Source organism: Lycorma delicatula, chromosome 2 (assembly GCF_047948215.1).
Source record: "Lycorma delicatula isolate Av1 chromosome 2, ASM4794821v1, whole genome shotgun sequence".
In the NCBI taxonomy this organism is placed as follows: domain Eukaryota; kingdom Metazoa; phylum Arthropoda; class Insecta; order Hemiptera; family Fulgoridae; genus Lycorma; species Lycorma delicatula.
In genome coordinates, this window is record NC_134456.1 from 134,191,222 (window position 1) to 134,207,152 (window position 15,931).

Sequence of the window (15,931 nt, forward strand, 5' to 3'; positions counted from 1 at the left end):
TACATTTCATCCTCTGAAGTAATACCTTACAATGGTTCTGAAGGCTAAACAGAAAAAAGAAGAAGTATCTTAAATGAAATATAAAAAAGAGCTACTTAAAGTAATTTGATTTATGTTGGTTTTAATAATGAAGTCTTTGTAAACTGACTCAAAGGCGACTGTGTAGTAGCCTAAATTATTTATTATATATTACAATGTAATTATTATATATATTAATACAATTAATTAAATTATATACAAAATTAAATGTATATACATATACATTTTTATTGGTCTTACTTGAATTCCAGGAATCTTACAGTAAATAGTAATGCTAAAATTATATGTTTAATAATATCCAGCAGTGCTGAATAAATGAGTGCAGTGCATGGGAGGCCATTCCTGAAAATAAAGATAGTAGTAATGAATTTGTATAAATACACATGATTAAAAGATTTCAAAAATAGAATTTTAGAGAATGATAAAAATATTTGAAGGATTTTTTTAAATCGGTCTAACCTGATTAGGAGTGGTCATTGCATTTACACCCATACATATCATCCTCTAAAGTAATTCTGATGGTGGTTCCAGAGGCTAAATAGAAAAAAAGACAAAATTACTGCCAGCCTCTGTAGCGCGAGTGGTAGCATCTCTGTCTTTCAACTGTAGGTTCTAGGTTCGAATCCCGATTAGGCATAGAATTTTCACACGCTACAAAAATTGTCATTCATCTATCTCATCCTCTGAAGCAATACCTAACAGTGGTCCTGGAAGTTAAAAAAAAAGAAAATTACAATAGTAAATTATTAAAAATTAAAATGATGTAAAACACCTATGTGGTATGCTAAGTGTGAAATAAAACCAAATTGAAAACAACATTAAAAATCTAACATAAAACAACAAAATTGCTGAACATCAAAAGACAAAAACATATTAAAGTTTTAATCAAATTTTTTTAATTCAGATATACGGCCTTAAGAAATGATAGGATATTAAACAACATAAATACGTTGTTCCCTAAGATATCTTTTATGTTAGCCCGTAGTTTAAATTTCCAACGCAATGCCATACAACAGACACAGTCAAGTGTTTGGTATACTGTCAGTTGGCAATCCACAATGAACTCGCAAGGATGCATCAGTCTGAGTCATCAGATATCCATGAATATGCCTTGTGTGCCCTATTTGCATATGGAAAATAATAAATTTCTCATAACTGTTATTCCTACATGAAGAGCTCCAGGGTGACACAGTTTCCTTAACTGGTTGAAGTTAAGTATTGATTGTAGAATTCCATTCGCTGTACCACTCATCATGAACCACACTCTTCTGAAAACAGGATCATTCAAAACAATATGATTAGTGAAAGGAGGCTGATACAAGCCTCTTTTGCTGCACAGTCAGTGCTTTCATTGCCTGAAATGCTAATATGACTGAGGATCCAGCAGAAGCTCATAGTTGCGTTACATTGAATCATTTCAGTGATAATAGACTGTATATCACAGACAACATAAAATAAATTAATACTTCTTAATAATTAATTACTCCTGGAGTACACATCAGTACTCAAGACACTCGTGGAATCTGAACGGATAAGAACAAGTATGAATGTTGGGCTGATTACACTGATAAACATAACTTTTGTTTCCTAACATGCGATACATGATATTAATTGTTTTTTAATGCTGAAAACGAATATGAACTCAGAATCTTTCTGTTACCCATCATTTTTGAAAAATCTTTAAATTTTAATTAAAGGATTTTTTTCATTTTTCAACGTATAGTTAGCATTTTAAGCTCCTATATTGTATCTTGTTAGCTCATTTTTTATTGTTTAACTTTGTTAACATATATAATTTATAAATAAACAATACTAGACAAAGAATTAAATCATATAGTCACATATTATGACATCATTTCTAATACTGAAGAGTGAGTCTTCATGGACAAGATTAATCATGTCTGTGGCAATCAAAACATGTAGCTGAAAACACAGCTGTGTTATTTGTATTAAGCACTAGATTCAGTCTAATTCTTGTTCAGTCTTATTGCTGTCTTAAGTTTTTTCACAATGCAGTGTCATAATACCTCAAAATTGTGTAAATGATGTGGATGCCTTTTGTTATGTATGTGGTGAGTTTACCGTAAAATCAAATAGAAAAAATTACACCTTTAATTAAAAAAGCATATCATTTGTACTTTCAGTGTAAAATTGGTGATCAGATAATATGCACTAATTGTTCTGCATATTTAAGAGGATGGCTGAAAAGTACACGGAAGGCTTTGCCATTTGGTATACCTATGGTTTGGCATGAACCAAAGGATCATGTAAAGATTGTTACTTTCGTTTAACAAGTGTCTGGAATTTCTAAAAAATCTAAAGATACTGTAAAATATCCATAGCAATCTGCAATCATGCCTGTGCCTCAGTGAAATTATTCCAGTTCCCGAGCCACTTGTGAATGTATATTTCAAAAGCGGTGAGGAAGAATCAGCAGTACTGAAGAAAACAACAATGATTTTGAGTTTGAATTATTTTCAATAAGCCACATCTTATATAACAAGGTGAATTAAATGACTTGGTTAGGGATTTAAATTTATCAAAAAATCAAGCTGAACCGATAGAATTAACCCTGCAAGGTAGAACTTTCTCAGTTCTTTATTGAAAATAATTTGGTTTATTGCACAAATATTGATGAGCTTATGTTGCACTTAGGACAAGTTCATAAACCTGAGGACTGGCACCTTTTCATACATATGTCTAAGTATAGTTTAAAAGTGCTTCTACTACAAAATAGTAACAAACATCCTTCGATACCAAAAACATATGTGCTGATTTGAAAGTTATAGCTATTTTGTTAGGCATGTAGTTAGGCTATACTAAATATATGTGTTTTCTTTGCAAATGGCACAGCCGAGCTAGGGATAAACATTATGTTTCCAAAGAGTGAAATAAACAAGACTCCAAATGGGAAAAATATTCTCATGAGCCCTTAGTTGAACCCAAAAAAATATTTTTATCCCCTCTCCATATCAAGCTTGGACTAATGAAAAATTTTGTAAAAGCAATGAAGAAGGATAGTACCAAATTTCTGTACATCAGGCAGAAATTTCCTAATGTAAGTGAAGGAAAAATTAAAGAAGGAAATTTGTTGGTCCTCAAATAAGAGAGTTGGTCAAAGATGATGTATTTAATTCAGTGTTAAATAATGTAGAAAGTGCAGCTTGGACTTCATTTAAAGACGTTTGCAAAAATTTTCTTGGCAAACAAAAATCTGGCAATTAACAATATCATGGTAATTGTCAAATTTTTCTATCTTTTTCTGATCAACTTCTTACTTCATACAGAGCTATGAGATGTAATACATCTGAAAATACATTTCCTCCATTCGCATCTGGTTTTTTCTTGGACAACCTCAGAGATGTGACAAAACACGGTGAACGTTTCACCGAATATTTCGGTGATGGAAAGCCGCTATAAAGAGAAATGGGATATTAACATGCTAGCCGATTACTGTTGGACATTAATTCGAGATGTGCCTGAGGCTATTTATAAAAGAAAAGCATCAGGAAATCATTCTAACACAGGTATGGCTGTGCAAAATTATAAATTTTACAGATTTTAACTATATTTTTTCTTAATTTTTTTGAAGCATAATTTATTTAAAAATAAGGATGATAGAAAAATTTTATTTACAGATCTTTAATATGCGCAAAAAAGCAATTCAAGAAATGGTGTTACACTTTAGAAACATTCAAAGATTTTTTTTGTCTATCAGTGTTTGATTTAAGGCCTTGTTAACCATAAATAGTTTCACGATGAAAACGCTGGTGATACTGGGAAGACCAAACACATGTGTCCTATCGCCCACCACAAAATCACAACCAACAGAATTATCATGTCAAGCCAAAACTATAACATCTGGATTCACACTACTTACAATATTCAAAAACTTCTTAGTAAAATAACTGGATTTTTTTTTATATTAACCTAGAGACTACAGCAATAATTTACAAGTGTATGCCACCAAGGGATACCAATACTAAATCATGGATACTGGTGTTTTTTGGTGGTTGGATTTCAATTAACCACATATCTCAGGAATGGACAACCTGAGATTGTACAAGACTACACTTCATACATATCATCCTCTGAGTAATACCTTACCTTGGTTCTGGTGGTTAAACAGTAAAAATAGTGTAGGCCACCAAGAGGGGTAATATAACATTTAGTAACTGAAGGTAATTTCATATTTAGAATTAAGAGAAGGCGATGAGCTCTAATAGCAAGTGGAGCAGTAGATCTTGACCATCCCTATATCAGGTAACATGCTGTTTGAGAATATCACATCACAGGTAGGATGATTTGGTTGTACTTTATGTGGGCTACATAGGAGCAGGTCAGATGGTTTCATCTATTCCAAAGAGAAGCTCATCACTGTCCACTTGTAGACTTACCACAGGGCTTGAACAAATTACACCAGTAGCCAGATGAGTAAATAAATGGTGAACTGCACTGAGTATCTTTAGAGCAGTTGACCATGCTGACAAATATGCCATGCATCCATAGTCTTAGTGAGAATGGACCAGAGCTCTGTAGAAGCTCAACATTCATACATGATCAGTTTTTCAATGAGTATTTGATAGAATTCTCAGCATTTTTTAGACATTTTACCTTAAGCTCCTTTAAATGTGTTACCCACTTAATCGTTGGTCAAACCACAATCCAAGAAATCTAAACCACTTGCATGATTCACCATGTAAAAACAGTTGAGGGTCATTGTGTTTCTTCAAGCGTGTGAAGAGCAAATGCATTTCTTCTTCTCAGGACAAGAATCCACTCTACTACTTACATCATGATTCTAGACAGGTTAGTGTCTTGAAGCAGTCTCTCACCAGTCACTAAAGTTCTAGAAGCAACATAAATTGAAAAATCATCCACAAATAAAGAAACAACAGGTTTTTGCATGCAGTTTGTTATACTACATATGACTATGGAAAATAAGGTAACACTTAGGATACTTCCCTGTCGTATTCTGTTTTCTAGTTAAAATTTTCAGATACCATTGTTCCAACTCTAACTCAAAAGGACTGACTACTGAGGAAATCCCTGATAAATGGAAGATTTCCTTGTAAACTCCATTCATGCAGTTTAATTAGGATTCCTCTCTCCAAATTGTGTCATACGCCTTTTACATATCGAAATATACAGCAATGAAGCGCTGGTGAATTAGGAAGGTGTTTTGAATGACCTTTAACTTAAGATTACAATTTTGAGACAAATGTATTTAGGTAAAACTTAACTAGGAAATTTCTAAAGAGTATTAATAGTAGCTTAAATAAATTATAAACAACATGAAAACAAACAAAAAAAATCCAAAAAATTTCAAGATGGAGTAATCTTTTGGAACCCCTAACTACTATCACTATTTGATTTAATTTAAGTTTACTGAAACACTCCTAAACTGTAATATTTAAAAATATTTTAAAGCCACTCACTCTTTACCTAAATCAAAATTCCCTGGCATATTCATCAATTTCAATTTGGGATAGAAATTAGTAAATTAGAGAATAAATAAATAAATAGTAATCAAATGTTAATAATAATTTTTAAATTTACACCTGGAAAAGAATGAAAGTTTAAGGTGTAAACAAAGGACAGGAAGTTTCAGCTACATCATACCAGGTTTTTTATTAAAAGAGATTTCAAGAAATTTACATAGGTAATACATAATTCCCCCTATATAATTTTACTCATCAAAAATAATTTGTTAATTTTTTTAACAGGAGGCTCCAGGCTTAACAAAAGAGTATGCTAACTATTTTCAAGCTGCTAAATAGATTTTGAAGTGAAAATTTGATTAACACTTCCAACTATACTCATGGAAGTCAATTGAACTCTATGAGTGCTTTTTTTGTACAATTAATATGTATATTTATATAAATATATATTAATAAGTATTCATTTTCTACACAATATTCGTGTGAATTATTTACTCATCTCAGAATTTTTTTTAGGCCTGAGATTGATAAAATTCTTTACTGTTTGAAAGCTTAAGTGATGTTACCTTTTTTTTTTTTTACTTCAGGACCACCAGTAATGATTTGTCAAGGTCGTTTAGTATTTGAATCACCTTTGCTAAGAACTGATAGGCTTTAATAATAATTCTGTTATATAACAAGTAGGCTATCTTAACTTTTAACTGGGTATCACTAACTGGCTTAATAGCCCATTTACTTACTGGCCACTTAGTAAAGTTGTTGATATGTTGGGTTCTAGATCTACTGGTATTGAATCTAATTTCTGGCAAAGTTATAGCATCATTTCATAAACTCTCTTACCACTATCTATTGCCCATCAATTTAACGCAGAAAAATGTTCACAAATGTGTGAGTCGAATAGCATCCACAGTCATAACCACTATTCTAAATACTGTAATCCATATAATAACTTTACATTAAGTAAAACACACTGATTCACTTGTTCAAATGGTTGCTTAATGTTTCTTGTTTAGCTTTTTACATATTTAATATATTTTTACAATATTATATCGTGTTTTTTAATTAATGAGATGAGATGAACATGTGTATTTATGAATGTGTGAGTGAACAATACTATTAAATTAATGCATATATTAACATCAGCTGTACTTAGGCTAACTAAATATACAGCTGTAAAAAAGAAAAAATGAGACAGTACCAAAATATATCATAAACATAAATAAATAATATGAATCTGGATAAGATGCAAAGTATACATCCAGCACAATGGTGCGCCTCCCAACTTCTCTTGTACTGTATCCAATCACATAAATCATCATTTTCCTGAGAAATAGATTGATCATGGAGGTTCACATTCCTGGCCATCAAGATCTAACTCTTTTAGATTTTTTCATCCGGGGATGGACGAAAAATATTGTACACAAAACAAAAATACATTCTTGTGAGGAATTAATTGGCTGCAATACAGGAGAAATTGAGCAACTTAAGGACGGCCTTGAAGAACTAAAAAGAGCAACGAAAGCAGTACAGAAGTGTGCCAAGACATGTATTGAAAATGGAGGCCACATTTTTGAAAATTTATTAAACTGATACATGTGATGCACTTTGGTTTAGTGTTCAATTTCAAAATAAAATTTAATTTTTTTAACTTTTCTTTGTTTTATTCAATTTATCTTACACCATTTTGTTCAAAATTAAATTGTTACAAGTTTTGCTTAAATGTTTTATGTGTTTACTATACATTTAACAAATTTATTGTTTGTCAAACATAAAACGGGATTTTTTACCCCAATTTATTGGTTTTCACCCCACATTTTTCAAAAACTCCCGCAGATATGGTTGTGGGACCGAATTTTCAGGTCAAAAACTATAAGAAATCGCTAATTCTACCCCTTAATTAACATCCTACAAATTTCAGTTAAACCTCATTCCACCAGGGTAGGTGAAATCTTTCACAAGCCATAACTTGTAAACAAAGCAATTTAAGCCATATGTTTGTATGACCTTGTTTCATTATTTTCAGAGTAGAATAGGTTATGAAAGTTCCGTGAGAACTTCGTGATACACAAGTAAATTAATTAAATAAAACAAATTCCATGATAAACAGTTAACATTAAGTGTTACCTACTAGTTTTATTTCAGCCTCAACTTAGTTTTATTAGCTTTAACATAGTTTTATTTCTTTCATAATTATGTTAAAAAAAATTTTTTGTATTTAAAATTATATATTTTTCATTTTAATCAAAATTATTTTGGTGACTGACATAGTTAAAATATGACATCAACAGTGTGGCAAAATGTTTGCTGCTTTAAGGCTAATATTATATTTATTAAAACTTGAAACATAATCGTTTTGTGAAATGTAAAAGATTCTAATTCACATCCAATTTGTTCTTGTTTTGGGTAAAATTCCATATTGGATGTAAGATTGTGGCTAGCTAGCCTGTCTAGCCAGAGGGCCCTATTCCCTGTACTCCCACACTGTACGTTATCCTCATGGTTTTGAAAATAATACTAATAAATAATAATTATAGTATTCAGGGTTTATAGAAACCTGAAAAAGAAACTAAAGTACACACACCTTGACAATGAAAAATTCATAACTTAATTCTTTGCCATAATGGCAGAAATATAATAATAAAGTAAAAGGATTAATCTACTCTTTTTCCTCAAAGAATATCTTTAATTCACAATTTTACCATCCTTGGGGGAGGAGAAATAATGAATATTTTTAATATATTACCCTTCAAGGGAGCTAGGGTCTTGGACAGTGGCTTAAAACCTTCCCTGGGATAACACAAATGTATCCTTCAAATTTGAAAGTAATCGGTCGGTTGGTTCTTGCATGATGCGATAACAAACAAACTTAATATATATATACATTTCCAAATAACTGTAATCTGTTACATCGAGAGAGTACCTGATGCATACAAATGTTAGCCTTCAACCTACTAACAAATATCCTGTTTGAATTTTGGAAATCAGATGATTGTTTCCAAGGATATTATAAGAGCAACCCACTGCACCACCCAAAGCAGCGTCCCAGTGACATTCCATTTGTTACTAGTTAATGGTGATGATTGGTCTAGCCTCCCATACCTCACCACTTAGCCTCACACGCAGTCCCCATGGGAAGCCCATTATTATTAAACAATTTTTTTCAATTTATTTAATATTATTTTATTTAACGTAAATTTAATTCTATTATTTTTGTAATATTATTCATTCGATTAGTTGGAGCCATTCAGTTCAAACCTAGCTCACACAGTGATAGAGACTCACAGTTCATTAATTCAATTTATTAAAGTTGCTTCAACCAGCAAATTTCCACTACTACACACAAACACACACACACACATATATATATATATATATATATATATATATATATATATATATACATATATATATATATACTTATTTATTTTTGAGATGAAATAAATATCTTAAATATCTAAACACCTTCTTAGTTATGCCAAGAAACATGGGTAAAAATTTAGTAGTTTTTTGTTTATCCCGAACAAAGTAAAACCCTCTTCCTCTTTACCATAATAGTATAATTTTTTTTCTGTTTTAGCCTCCGGAACCACCGTAATGTATTACTTCAGAGGATGATATGTAAATGAAGTGTAGTCTTGTACAGTTTCAGGTCGACCATTTCTAGGATGTGTGATTAATTGAAACCCAACCACCAAAGAACTCCGGTGTACACGATCTAGTATTCAAATCCGTATAAAAGTAACTGTTTTTACTAGAATTTGAACCACGATCTCTATATAACTTGATAGAGTATCCCTCTTTTGGAATTTGTAAAACTTGAAGCATAAACTAGCGCCACCAAATAAGTGGCTATAATTAAATAAAATGAAATTGCTCATCCGAAGAGGTAAGTGTAGAGTAGAAAATAAACATCCTTATTACGATTATAGTTGTGTACAATGGTTTTATTTAGTTCTCGGCCACTCATTAAGGGGCGCTAAAGTATGCTTCAATGTTGAACACTTAATTGCATTTTACGCCAAAGATAGTTATTAAGATTATATTAAGATCCAGTTATTTAGATATCAGTGATTTGAACCTTAGAACTCCCGACTTCGTAATCAGCTAATTTTCGATGACGAGTTCACCAATAGACCAATCCGATGGAGTAATAATATAGATATAGATACATGAAGAATATCTTCCGTTATTCTCGCATTCCAAAAACAATGATGAATAGCATATGAATCACGTGTTAAAAAACTTACAGATGTATTTTTTTAACATACTTAGGTGTACTATAATCAATAAAATAATTCTTAAAATCACCTCAAATATACAAAGTAAATACATATTAGCATAATTTACGTAATTTCACTCTTAAGAATGAGTGAAGATGATCAAAATTTAAAATTTACTATAGTTTCCGTCTTGAAATTATATTATTGTATTTAGTACTCACTAAGAAGTGCTGATTACTGGAAGGCGTTTCTGTCTTGTGTCAGTCTATTCATCGTATTGGAGCGTGTTGTCGATAACTTAACCTTACAATTTAGTTACGTTTTGTTGAACTTCTCACGTTTGCTATTTTATATCGTAAAGATATGTGATTATTTTGTTGTTTTTATTTCCTTTTTTTTTACTATAAATTTGAAATACGATATGGCAAATGTTGTTACTAGCTTGCTGGCATCACGTGGGTCTTAGATTATATTACTTAGTTATAACAAATTTTAATTAAAAGTATTTGCATTCCTGTAATTTCTTTATTTAAAATTGGATATTAGTAATTATACTTATCGGTATCCTTATTTTACGTTGTAATTTACCTAGTCCGGTTTGTGTTGTAGTTATAGTCTAGCAATCAAGAATTATTGAAATATCTATTAGACTTCGATAGCGATATAAAATGCCGAATAGCACAAGCTAAACGAGCCTTCAGTAAGAAATATAATTTGTTTACATCAAAAATTAATTTAAATGTCAGGAAAAGATTTTTGAAAGTATATGTTTGGAGTGTCGCTTTATATGGAAGTGAAACTTGGACGATCGGAGTATCTGAGAAGAAAAGATTAGAAGCTTTTGAAATGCGGTGCTATAGGAGAATGTTAAAAATCAGATGGGTGGATAAAGTGACAAATGAAGAGGTATTGCAGCAAATAGATGAAGAAAGAAGCATTTGGAAAAATATAGTTAAAAGAAGAGACAGACTTATAGGCCACATACTAAGGCATCCTGGAATAGTCGCTATAATATTGGAAGGACAGGTAGAAGGAAAAAATTGTGTAGGCAGGCCACGTTTGGAATATGTAAAACAAATTGTTAGGGATGTAGGATGTAGAGGGTATACTGAAATGAAACGACTAGCCACTAGATAGGGAATCTTGGAGAGCTCCATCAAACCAGTCAAATGACTGAAGACAAAAAAAAAACTATTAGACTTCATGTAATAATGAGATTAATGTAATTTTTTTCAGTATGATTAAGATCATTAAAAAAGAAGTATTTTTGTCCTTTAGTATAGTGTATAGAATGCATTCCTTTAATTGTTGTGATTTCGTTATGATATTTGTGCTCGTCTGCACAATCGTTCAGTTTGAGTCAACAGTGTATCTGAGTTCTTTCCCCTTAATATTGCTTTGAAAGGCGTCTTATTCAACTGTCAATAGTTATGCAGCCAGTATTGGTGTGCTGCTACAGCTAGTTGGGGCGCAAGTACTACACAACAATCTGCCCAACAGTTCAAGTGCAATGTAGCCACAGTAAATCTTACTGTGAAGGTGTTTTTAAGAATATGTACTGTAAATAACCAGTTTTTTTTACATATTCAGAGCCTTTCACAGAGAAATCATTGATTTGTGCACTTTCTGCATTCTCTAAGATTATAGTGCAGGGAATCTCCAAGGATCTTTTCTGGCGATCACATATATTTTATTGGCATATAATCAAGCTTGACCACTTACAGAGAATTTAGACATTTTATGTACCGAAAACTTCGTCAACAATAGTACCATTTGTTTTTTTATTATTTTCATGTATTATTGTTTGTGTTGAGTGCAGTGTTGTTTAAAAAAGCACACTACATAGTGTGCTTTTTTATACTGAATCAGGTATACCAACCTTGAGTAAATTTGCCCTTTTTATTGTAAATATTTTTTTTTTTTTATTGATGTAGAAGCAATTGCTGGAGACAAAAAAACTAAAGAGAAAGTAAGTTTTTAAACATATATTACCTAAATATGGGTACAATAAACTGTATTTTAAGGAATTTTGGAAGTACCATGATAACAAACACTTTCATGACTGTAGTTTATTTTGACTGTTGTGTAAAGTTATATAATTGAAAATGTTTTTTTTTTCTTTTAGAGTTTCTTGAAAAGCTAAATGACCAAAATGAATCTCTTGAGCAGAGAATTTCATTGGCAGATAAATTTTTTTGTGTACGTAACCTTCCATTTAACAGAAAGGAAGAAGTAATATTTACATGGATTGTTGACATGATTAATTCTGATATTTCTGTCAGAGAAAAAAAGGAAATATTCTGCTTTTTGGAAAAGTGTCTTGGCAATCCACAGATACAGCTAGATGAAGTAGAAATAAAGCCGTCTGTTTGTAATAGCTTATTTGAGGTAATTTTTTATGTTTATTTATTTTAATTATTGTCATAAAAATTTTTCCCTGAGGTCTACAGATATTTAATATAACTTTGTTGATTCAAGGCTATAAAATGGTTATAGACTATAATCATATAGAGTGCTTGTTACATCACTGTATTTCCAAACCAGGGATCTGTTGATAATTAAAACCTAACAAAATGGTGATAGGAGACATTATCAAAGATATGTTAGCAATTAAAATACAGCTACTCTGGCTTGGTTTCAGAACTTTCACCTCTCCTATAGGAAGGTATGTAAACAGTCTGCACCACTCTGACAAGCACACTTTCTATTAGCAAAGATTATAAATGAGTACAATATGCAAAAGTAATGTGTTGTTTTGCATTAGTGTGAATAAATTGTGGATCTACTTTTGCAATGACAGGTTTCATCTTAACATTTTCTTCATGATCTTTTTAGGTGTATGATCATTAGTACATTGCTTTTGATCACTTACTGTATGATAAAATATAGAGATTCTGCTGCCTCATTCCTTGCCTTATACAATACAATTACAATTCTTTTTTTTATTTATCATAAAATTTTATTTTATCACTGAAATTGTTTACAAACTATTTGAATAATAGGAAACAAATTCTGGATAATATTATCAAGTCTCTACTCCAGGAGACAGTATTCTTGCCCTCTATATCTAATTTACATAAATGATATTTTTAAAATTAAGACCGATATCCTTTGTTTTTTATAACTTTTGCCAATGACACTTCTATTTTATTCTCAGGAAAGCCATGCGATAATGTTTTATTACAAAGGAGTGAGTAGTATGCTTTTAAAAATTTGAAGTTGGTTTCAACACAATGTACTAATTTAAAATCAAATAATTTTCTCCAAACGCTGCTCACCAACTTATGGTTAACCATTTGATCAGAATTTATCCAGCATCTTGTGAGGTGGTTCATGATATTATAAGCAATTGCAGTTGTGAATTAATAATCAAAGCTATGACAGTAAAAAATCTGTGTTATGATAGATCAGAATCTCAAATGGCAGCCTCATGTGAGATTTTTAAATAATAAATTAAAAATTTACTTAAATTGAGTTTCAGAAAATTAATAAAATAAAATCTTTTCTTATAATTAAATTGAAATACTACGAATACACTCATTATTTGCTAAATCATTGCATAGAGGTTTGGGACGGGGTATTTGATGCTCACTTAAATAAACGTTTTACTATGCAAAAATATATTCTTAGAGTAGCCTTGGGTAAGTGTTGCCTGTGTTTTCGAAAATAAATTTTGAAGGAAGTGAGTGTCCTAACAATAGGACAAAATGTACACAAAGAATTTACTTTAGTATATTAATCTAAACAGGAAAAAACGGTACTTACGTATTAACGCCACTGCAGCTACAGCTTTATTTAAAAACAAAGTAGTCAATTGGATTTCGGTGGAAAATGGGCTGATATAGAGTTTAACATAGATTCAAAACAGTCTCTTTATTAATTTTAACTATTGGTTAATTATATTTATTTAGTTTATAAATATAATTTAACCAAACTTAACCTACGCTCGCTTCGCTCGCTACCCTTGACTAATTAACGAGTGTTTTGATTATTTAAATAATAAATAATTTCAATAATTACTGAATTTATTAAATAAATACTCAAAAAATTACGGTGTTAATTAGTCAAGGTTAGCGAGCGTAGGTTAAGTTTGGTTAAATTATATTTATAAAATAAATTAATATAAATAACCATTTATTAAAATTAATAAAGAGACTGTTCATTTTCCACCGAAATCCGATTGATTACTTTGTTTTTAAATAAAGCTGTAGCTGCAGTGGCGTTAATACGTAAGTACCGAAAAAACTTTTTACAAACATTGTAACATATCATTTACAATGCGAAGTGTGTTTCAATGTTCTGTGGGTTTTCATGACTACGTGTAGGTGACAGTTTCATTATGCATGTCACAAACATGCATAATTTGAAATTGAATTGAAATTTGCATTGAATTTATATTTTTGAGGTTAAGAAATTCCACATTTAGGAAAATAGTGGTTTGGATATTGGATAAATTTTATTTCAAAATAAATTGTATAAATTAGTCTTGATAATGATGCAGTTTATTCAAGCTATACTATTTTGAGTGCATGACTTGGCTGATTTTTATCATTGTGTGAAATCAAAGCACAAATTTTAGATCAATATTATGTTTAATCTATAATTGTTAGTTATGTAATCTGTTAATTGTGATAGGTAATTATAAAATATTTGTAATTACAGGGGACATTCAATAATTAAAGAGACAAATTGATGTAGAAATGAAAAAGTTTGAGGGAGGAGTTTTGTACGTTTATGACTTTAGGTTGGTATCACTGAGATGAGCTGAGAACAGCTGACAGATAAAAATTGTTTTGTTTATAACCTCAATATTGCATTTAACGATGGCATGTCTGCTTGAAGTTTTCACATTAGTTGTACAGCGTTCAGTGATCCATTTTTTGCTTTCTGAAGGGGAAAAATCGGCTAAAATCTTTTCTCAGATGATTTTACAGTATGGCGAAAGTTTTATGAACTGTGGAAATTTTTATAAGTGGGTAGAACAGTTCAAAAATGGTCAAACCTTAATGACTGAAGAACAACGTCTTGGCCGGCCAGTTGAAGTGTCAGCTCCTTTGCTTTAAACCCTCAATGTCGACATTATTTGTGAAAACTGACGTACTACAGTTGAACATATAGCAAAAACAGTTGCAATAACTGTTGGCACAGTTCATAATATTATCAGTAACATGCTCAAGTACAGCAAAACAAGTGTAAGGTGGGTCCCGAAAGAGTTAATGCTACAACACAAGGAAACAAGACTCAAAGTGTGCACAGACTTGAAAGAACGCTATGAAAGGGAAGGTGACCCTTTTTTAAACAAGATTTTAACATGTGATGAAATTTGGGTTCACCATTTTGATGCAGTGTCCAAAAGACAAAGCATGGAATGGAAGAATACCAGTTCACCTGTCCAAAAAAATTCAGAATGCAAGCATCAACAGGAAAAGTCATGACCATCTTCTGGGATGCCCAAGGTGCCTCACCTGTCCGAAAGAAATTCAGAATGCATGCGTCAGCAAGAAAAGTCATGTTGACCGTCTTTGAGATGCCCAAGGTGTCATCTTGTGTATTTATTTGGAAAATTAGTGTACAATAAGCTGTGTCTACTACTTAAACATGCTGATGAAAAAAGTAAAGCTAGCAATGAGAGAAAAATGTTGTGGATCTCAAAGAAAAAGCATGATATTGCTATAAGACAATGCTCGCCCTCACACTGCCCAGCTGACCCAAGAAACCATTGGAAAAATGGGTTGGAAGATACTACCACAACCTCCCTAAAGTCTAGATTTGGCTTCCTCGAATTTTCATTTGTTTGGTCCATTCAAGGAGGCATTATGTGGAAAAAAATTCAGCAACAACAAGGAGGTCAAAGAATTTGTGGGAAAGTTGCTCAAACAAGATAAAGACTTCTTTGCATCAGGTATAAAAAAACTAGTTCATCTTTGGGACAGGTGTATTAATATTGGTGGGGATTATGTTGAGAAGTAGTAAAAGTTTCATTTTATAAAAATACACATTTCTTTTCTACATCAATTTGCCTCTTTAATTATTGAATGTCCCTTGTATGTTCATTTGATATCATTAGCCCTCAAGTTCTCTTCTGCTAGTGATCCATAACTGAACAGTATTTTAAGTGTGTAATCCAGTTTGTAAAGCAATTGTATGTATACTTTAAATTGTTATATTTATGCATTATCACTAGCAATTTTATTATTTTGAGGAAATAAGCAGAATCATTCTTTCAATTTG

At 31.3% G+C, this 15,931-nt stretch overlaps 1 protein-coding gene and 1 long non-coding RNA gene across 3 annotated transcripts in view; one reads left to right on the top strand and one right to left on the bottom strand.

The window, feature by feature from the left end:
* Positions 1 to 273: 273 nt before the first annotated feature.
* LOC142319230 (uncharacterized) lies at positions 274 to 10,016 on the bottom strand. The gene is made up of 3 exons (XR_012755144.1): positions 9,922 to 10,016; positions 499 to 746; positions 274 to 381 (listed from the first exon to the last, which is right to left on the bottom strand). It is a non-coding gene; the product is annotated as an uncharacterized LOC142319230 (long non-coding RNA).
* LOC142319228 (uncharacterized) overlaps positions 9,997 to 15,931 on the top strand; it is a 72,323-nt gene continuing 66,388 nt past the window's right edge. For both annotated transcript variants that reach the window (XM_075356263.1, XM_075356264.1), the window contains exons 1-2: positions 9,997 to 10,155; positions 11,826 to 12,088. In XM_075356263.1, the coding sequence (XP_075212378.1) occupies positions 10,122 to 10,155; positions 11,826 to 12,088 (297 nt within the window). In that variant the 5' untranslated portion in view covers positions 9,997 to 10,121. The remainder of the gene's footprint in view (positions 10,156 to 11,825; positions 12,089 to 15,931) is intronic.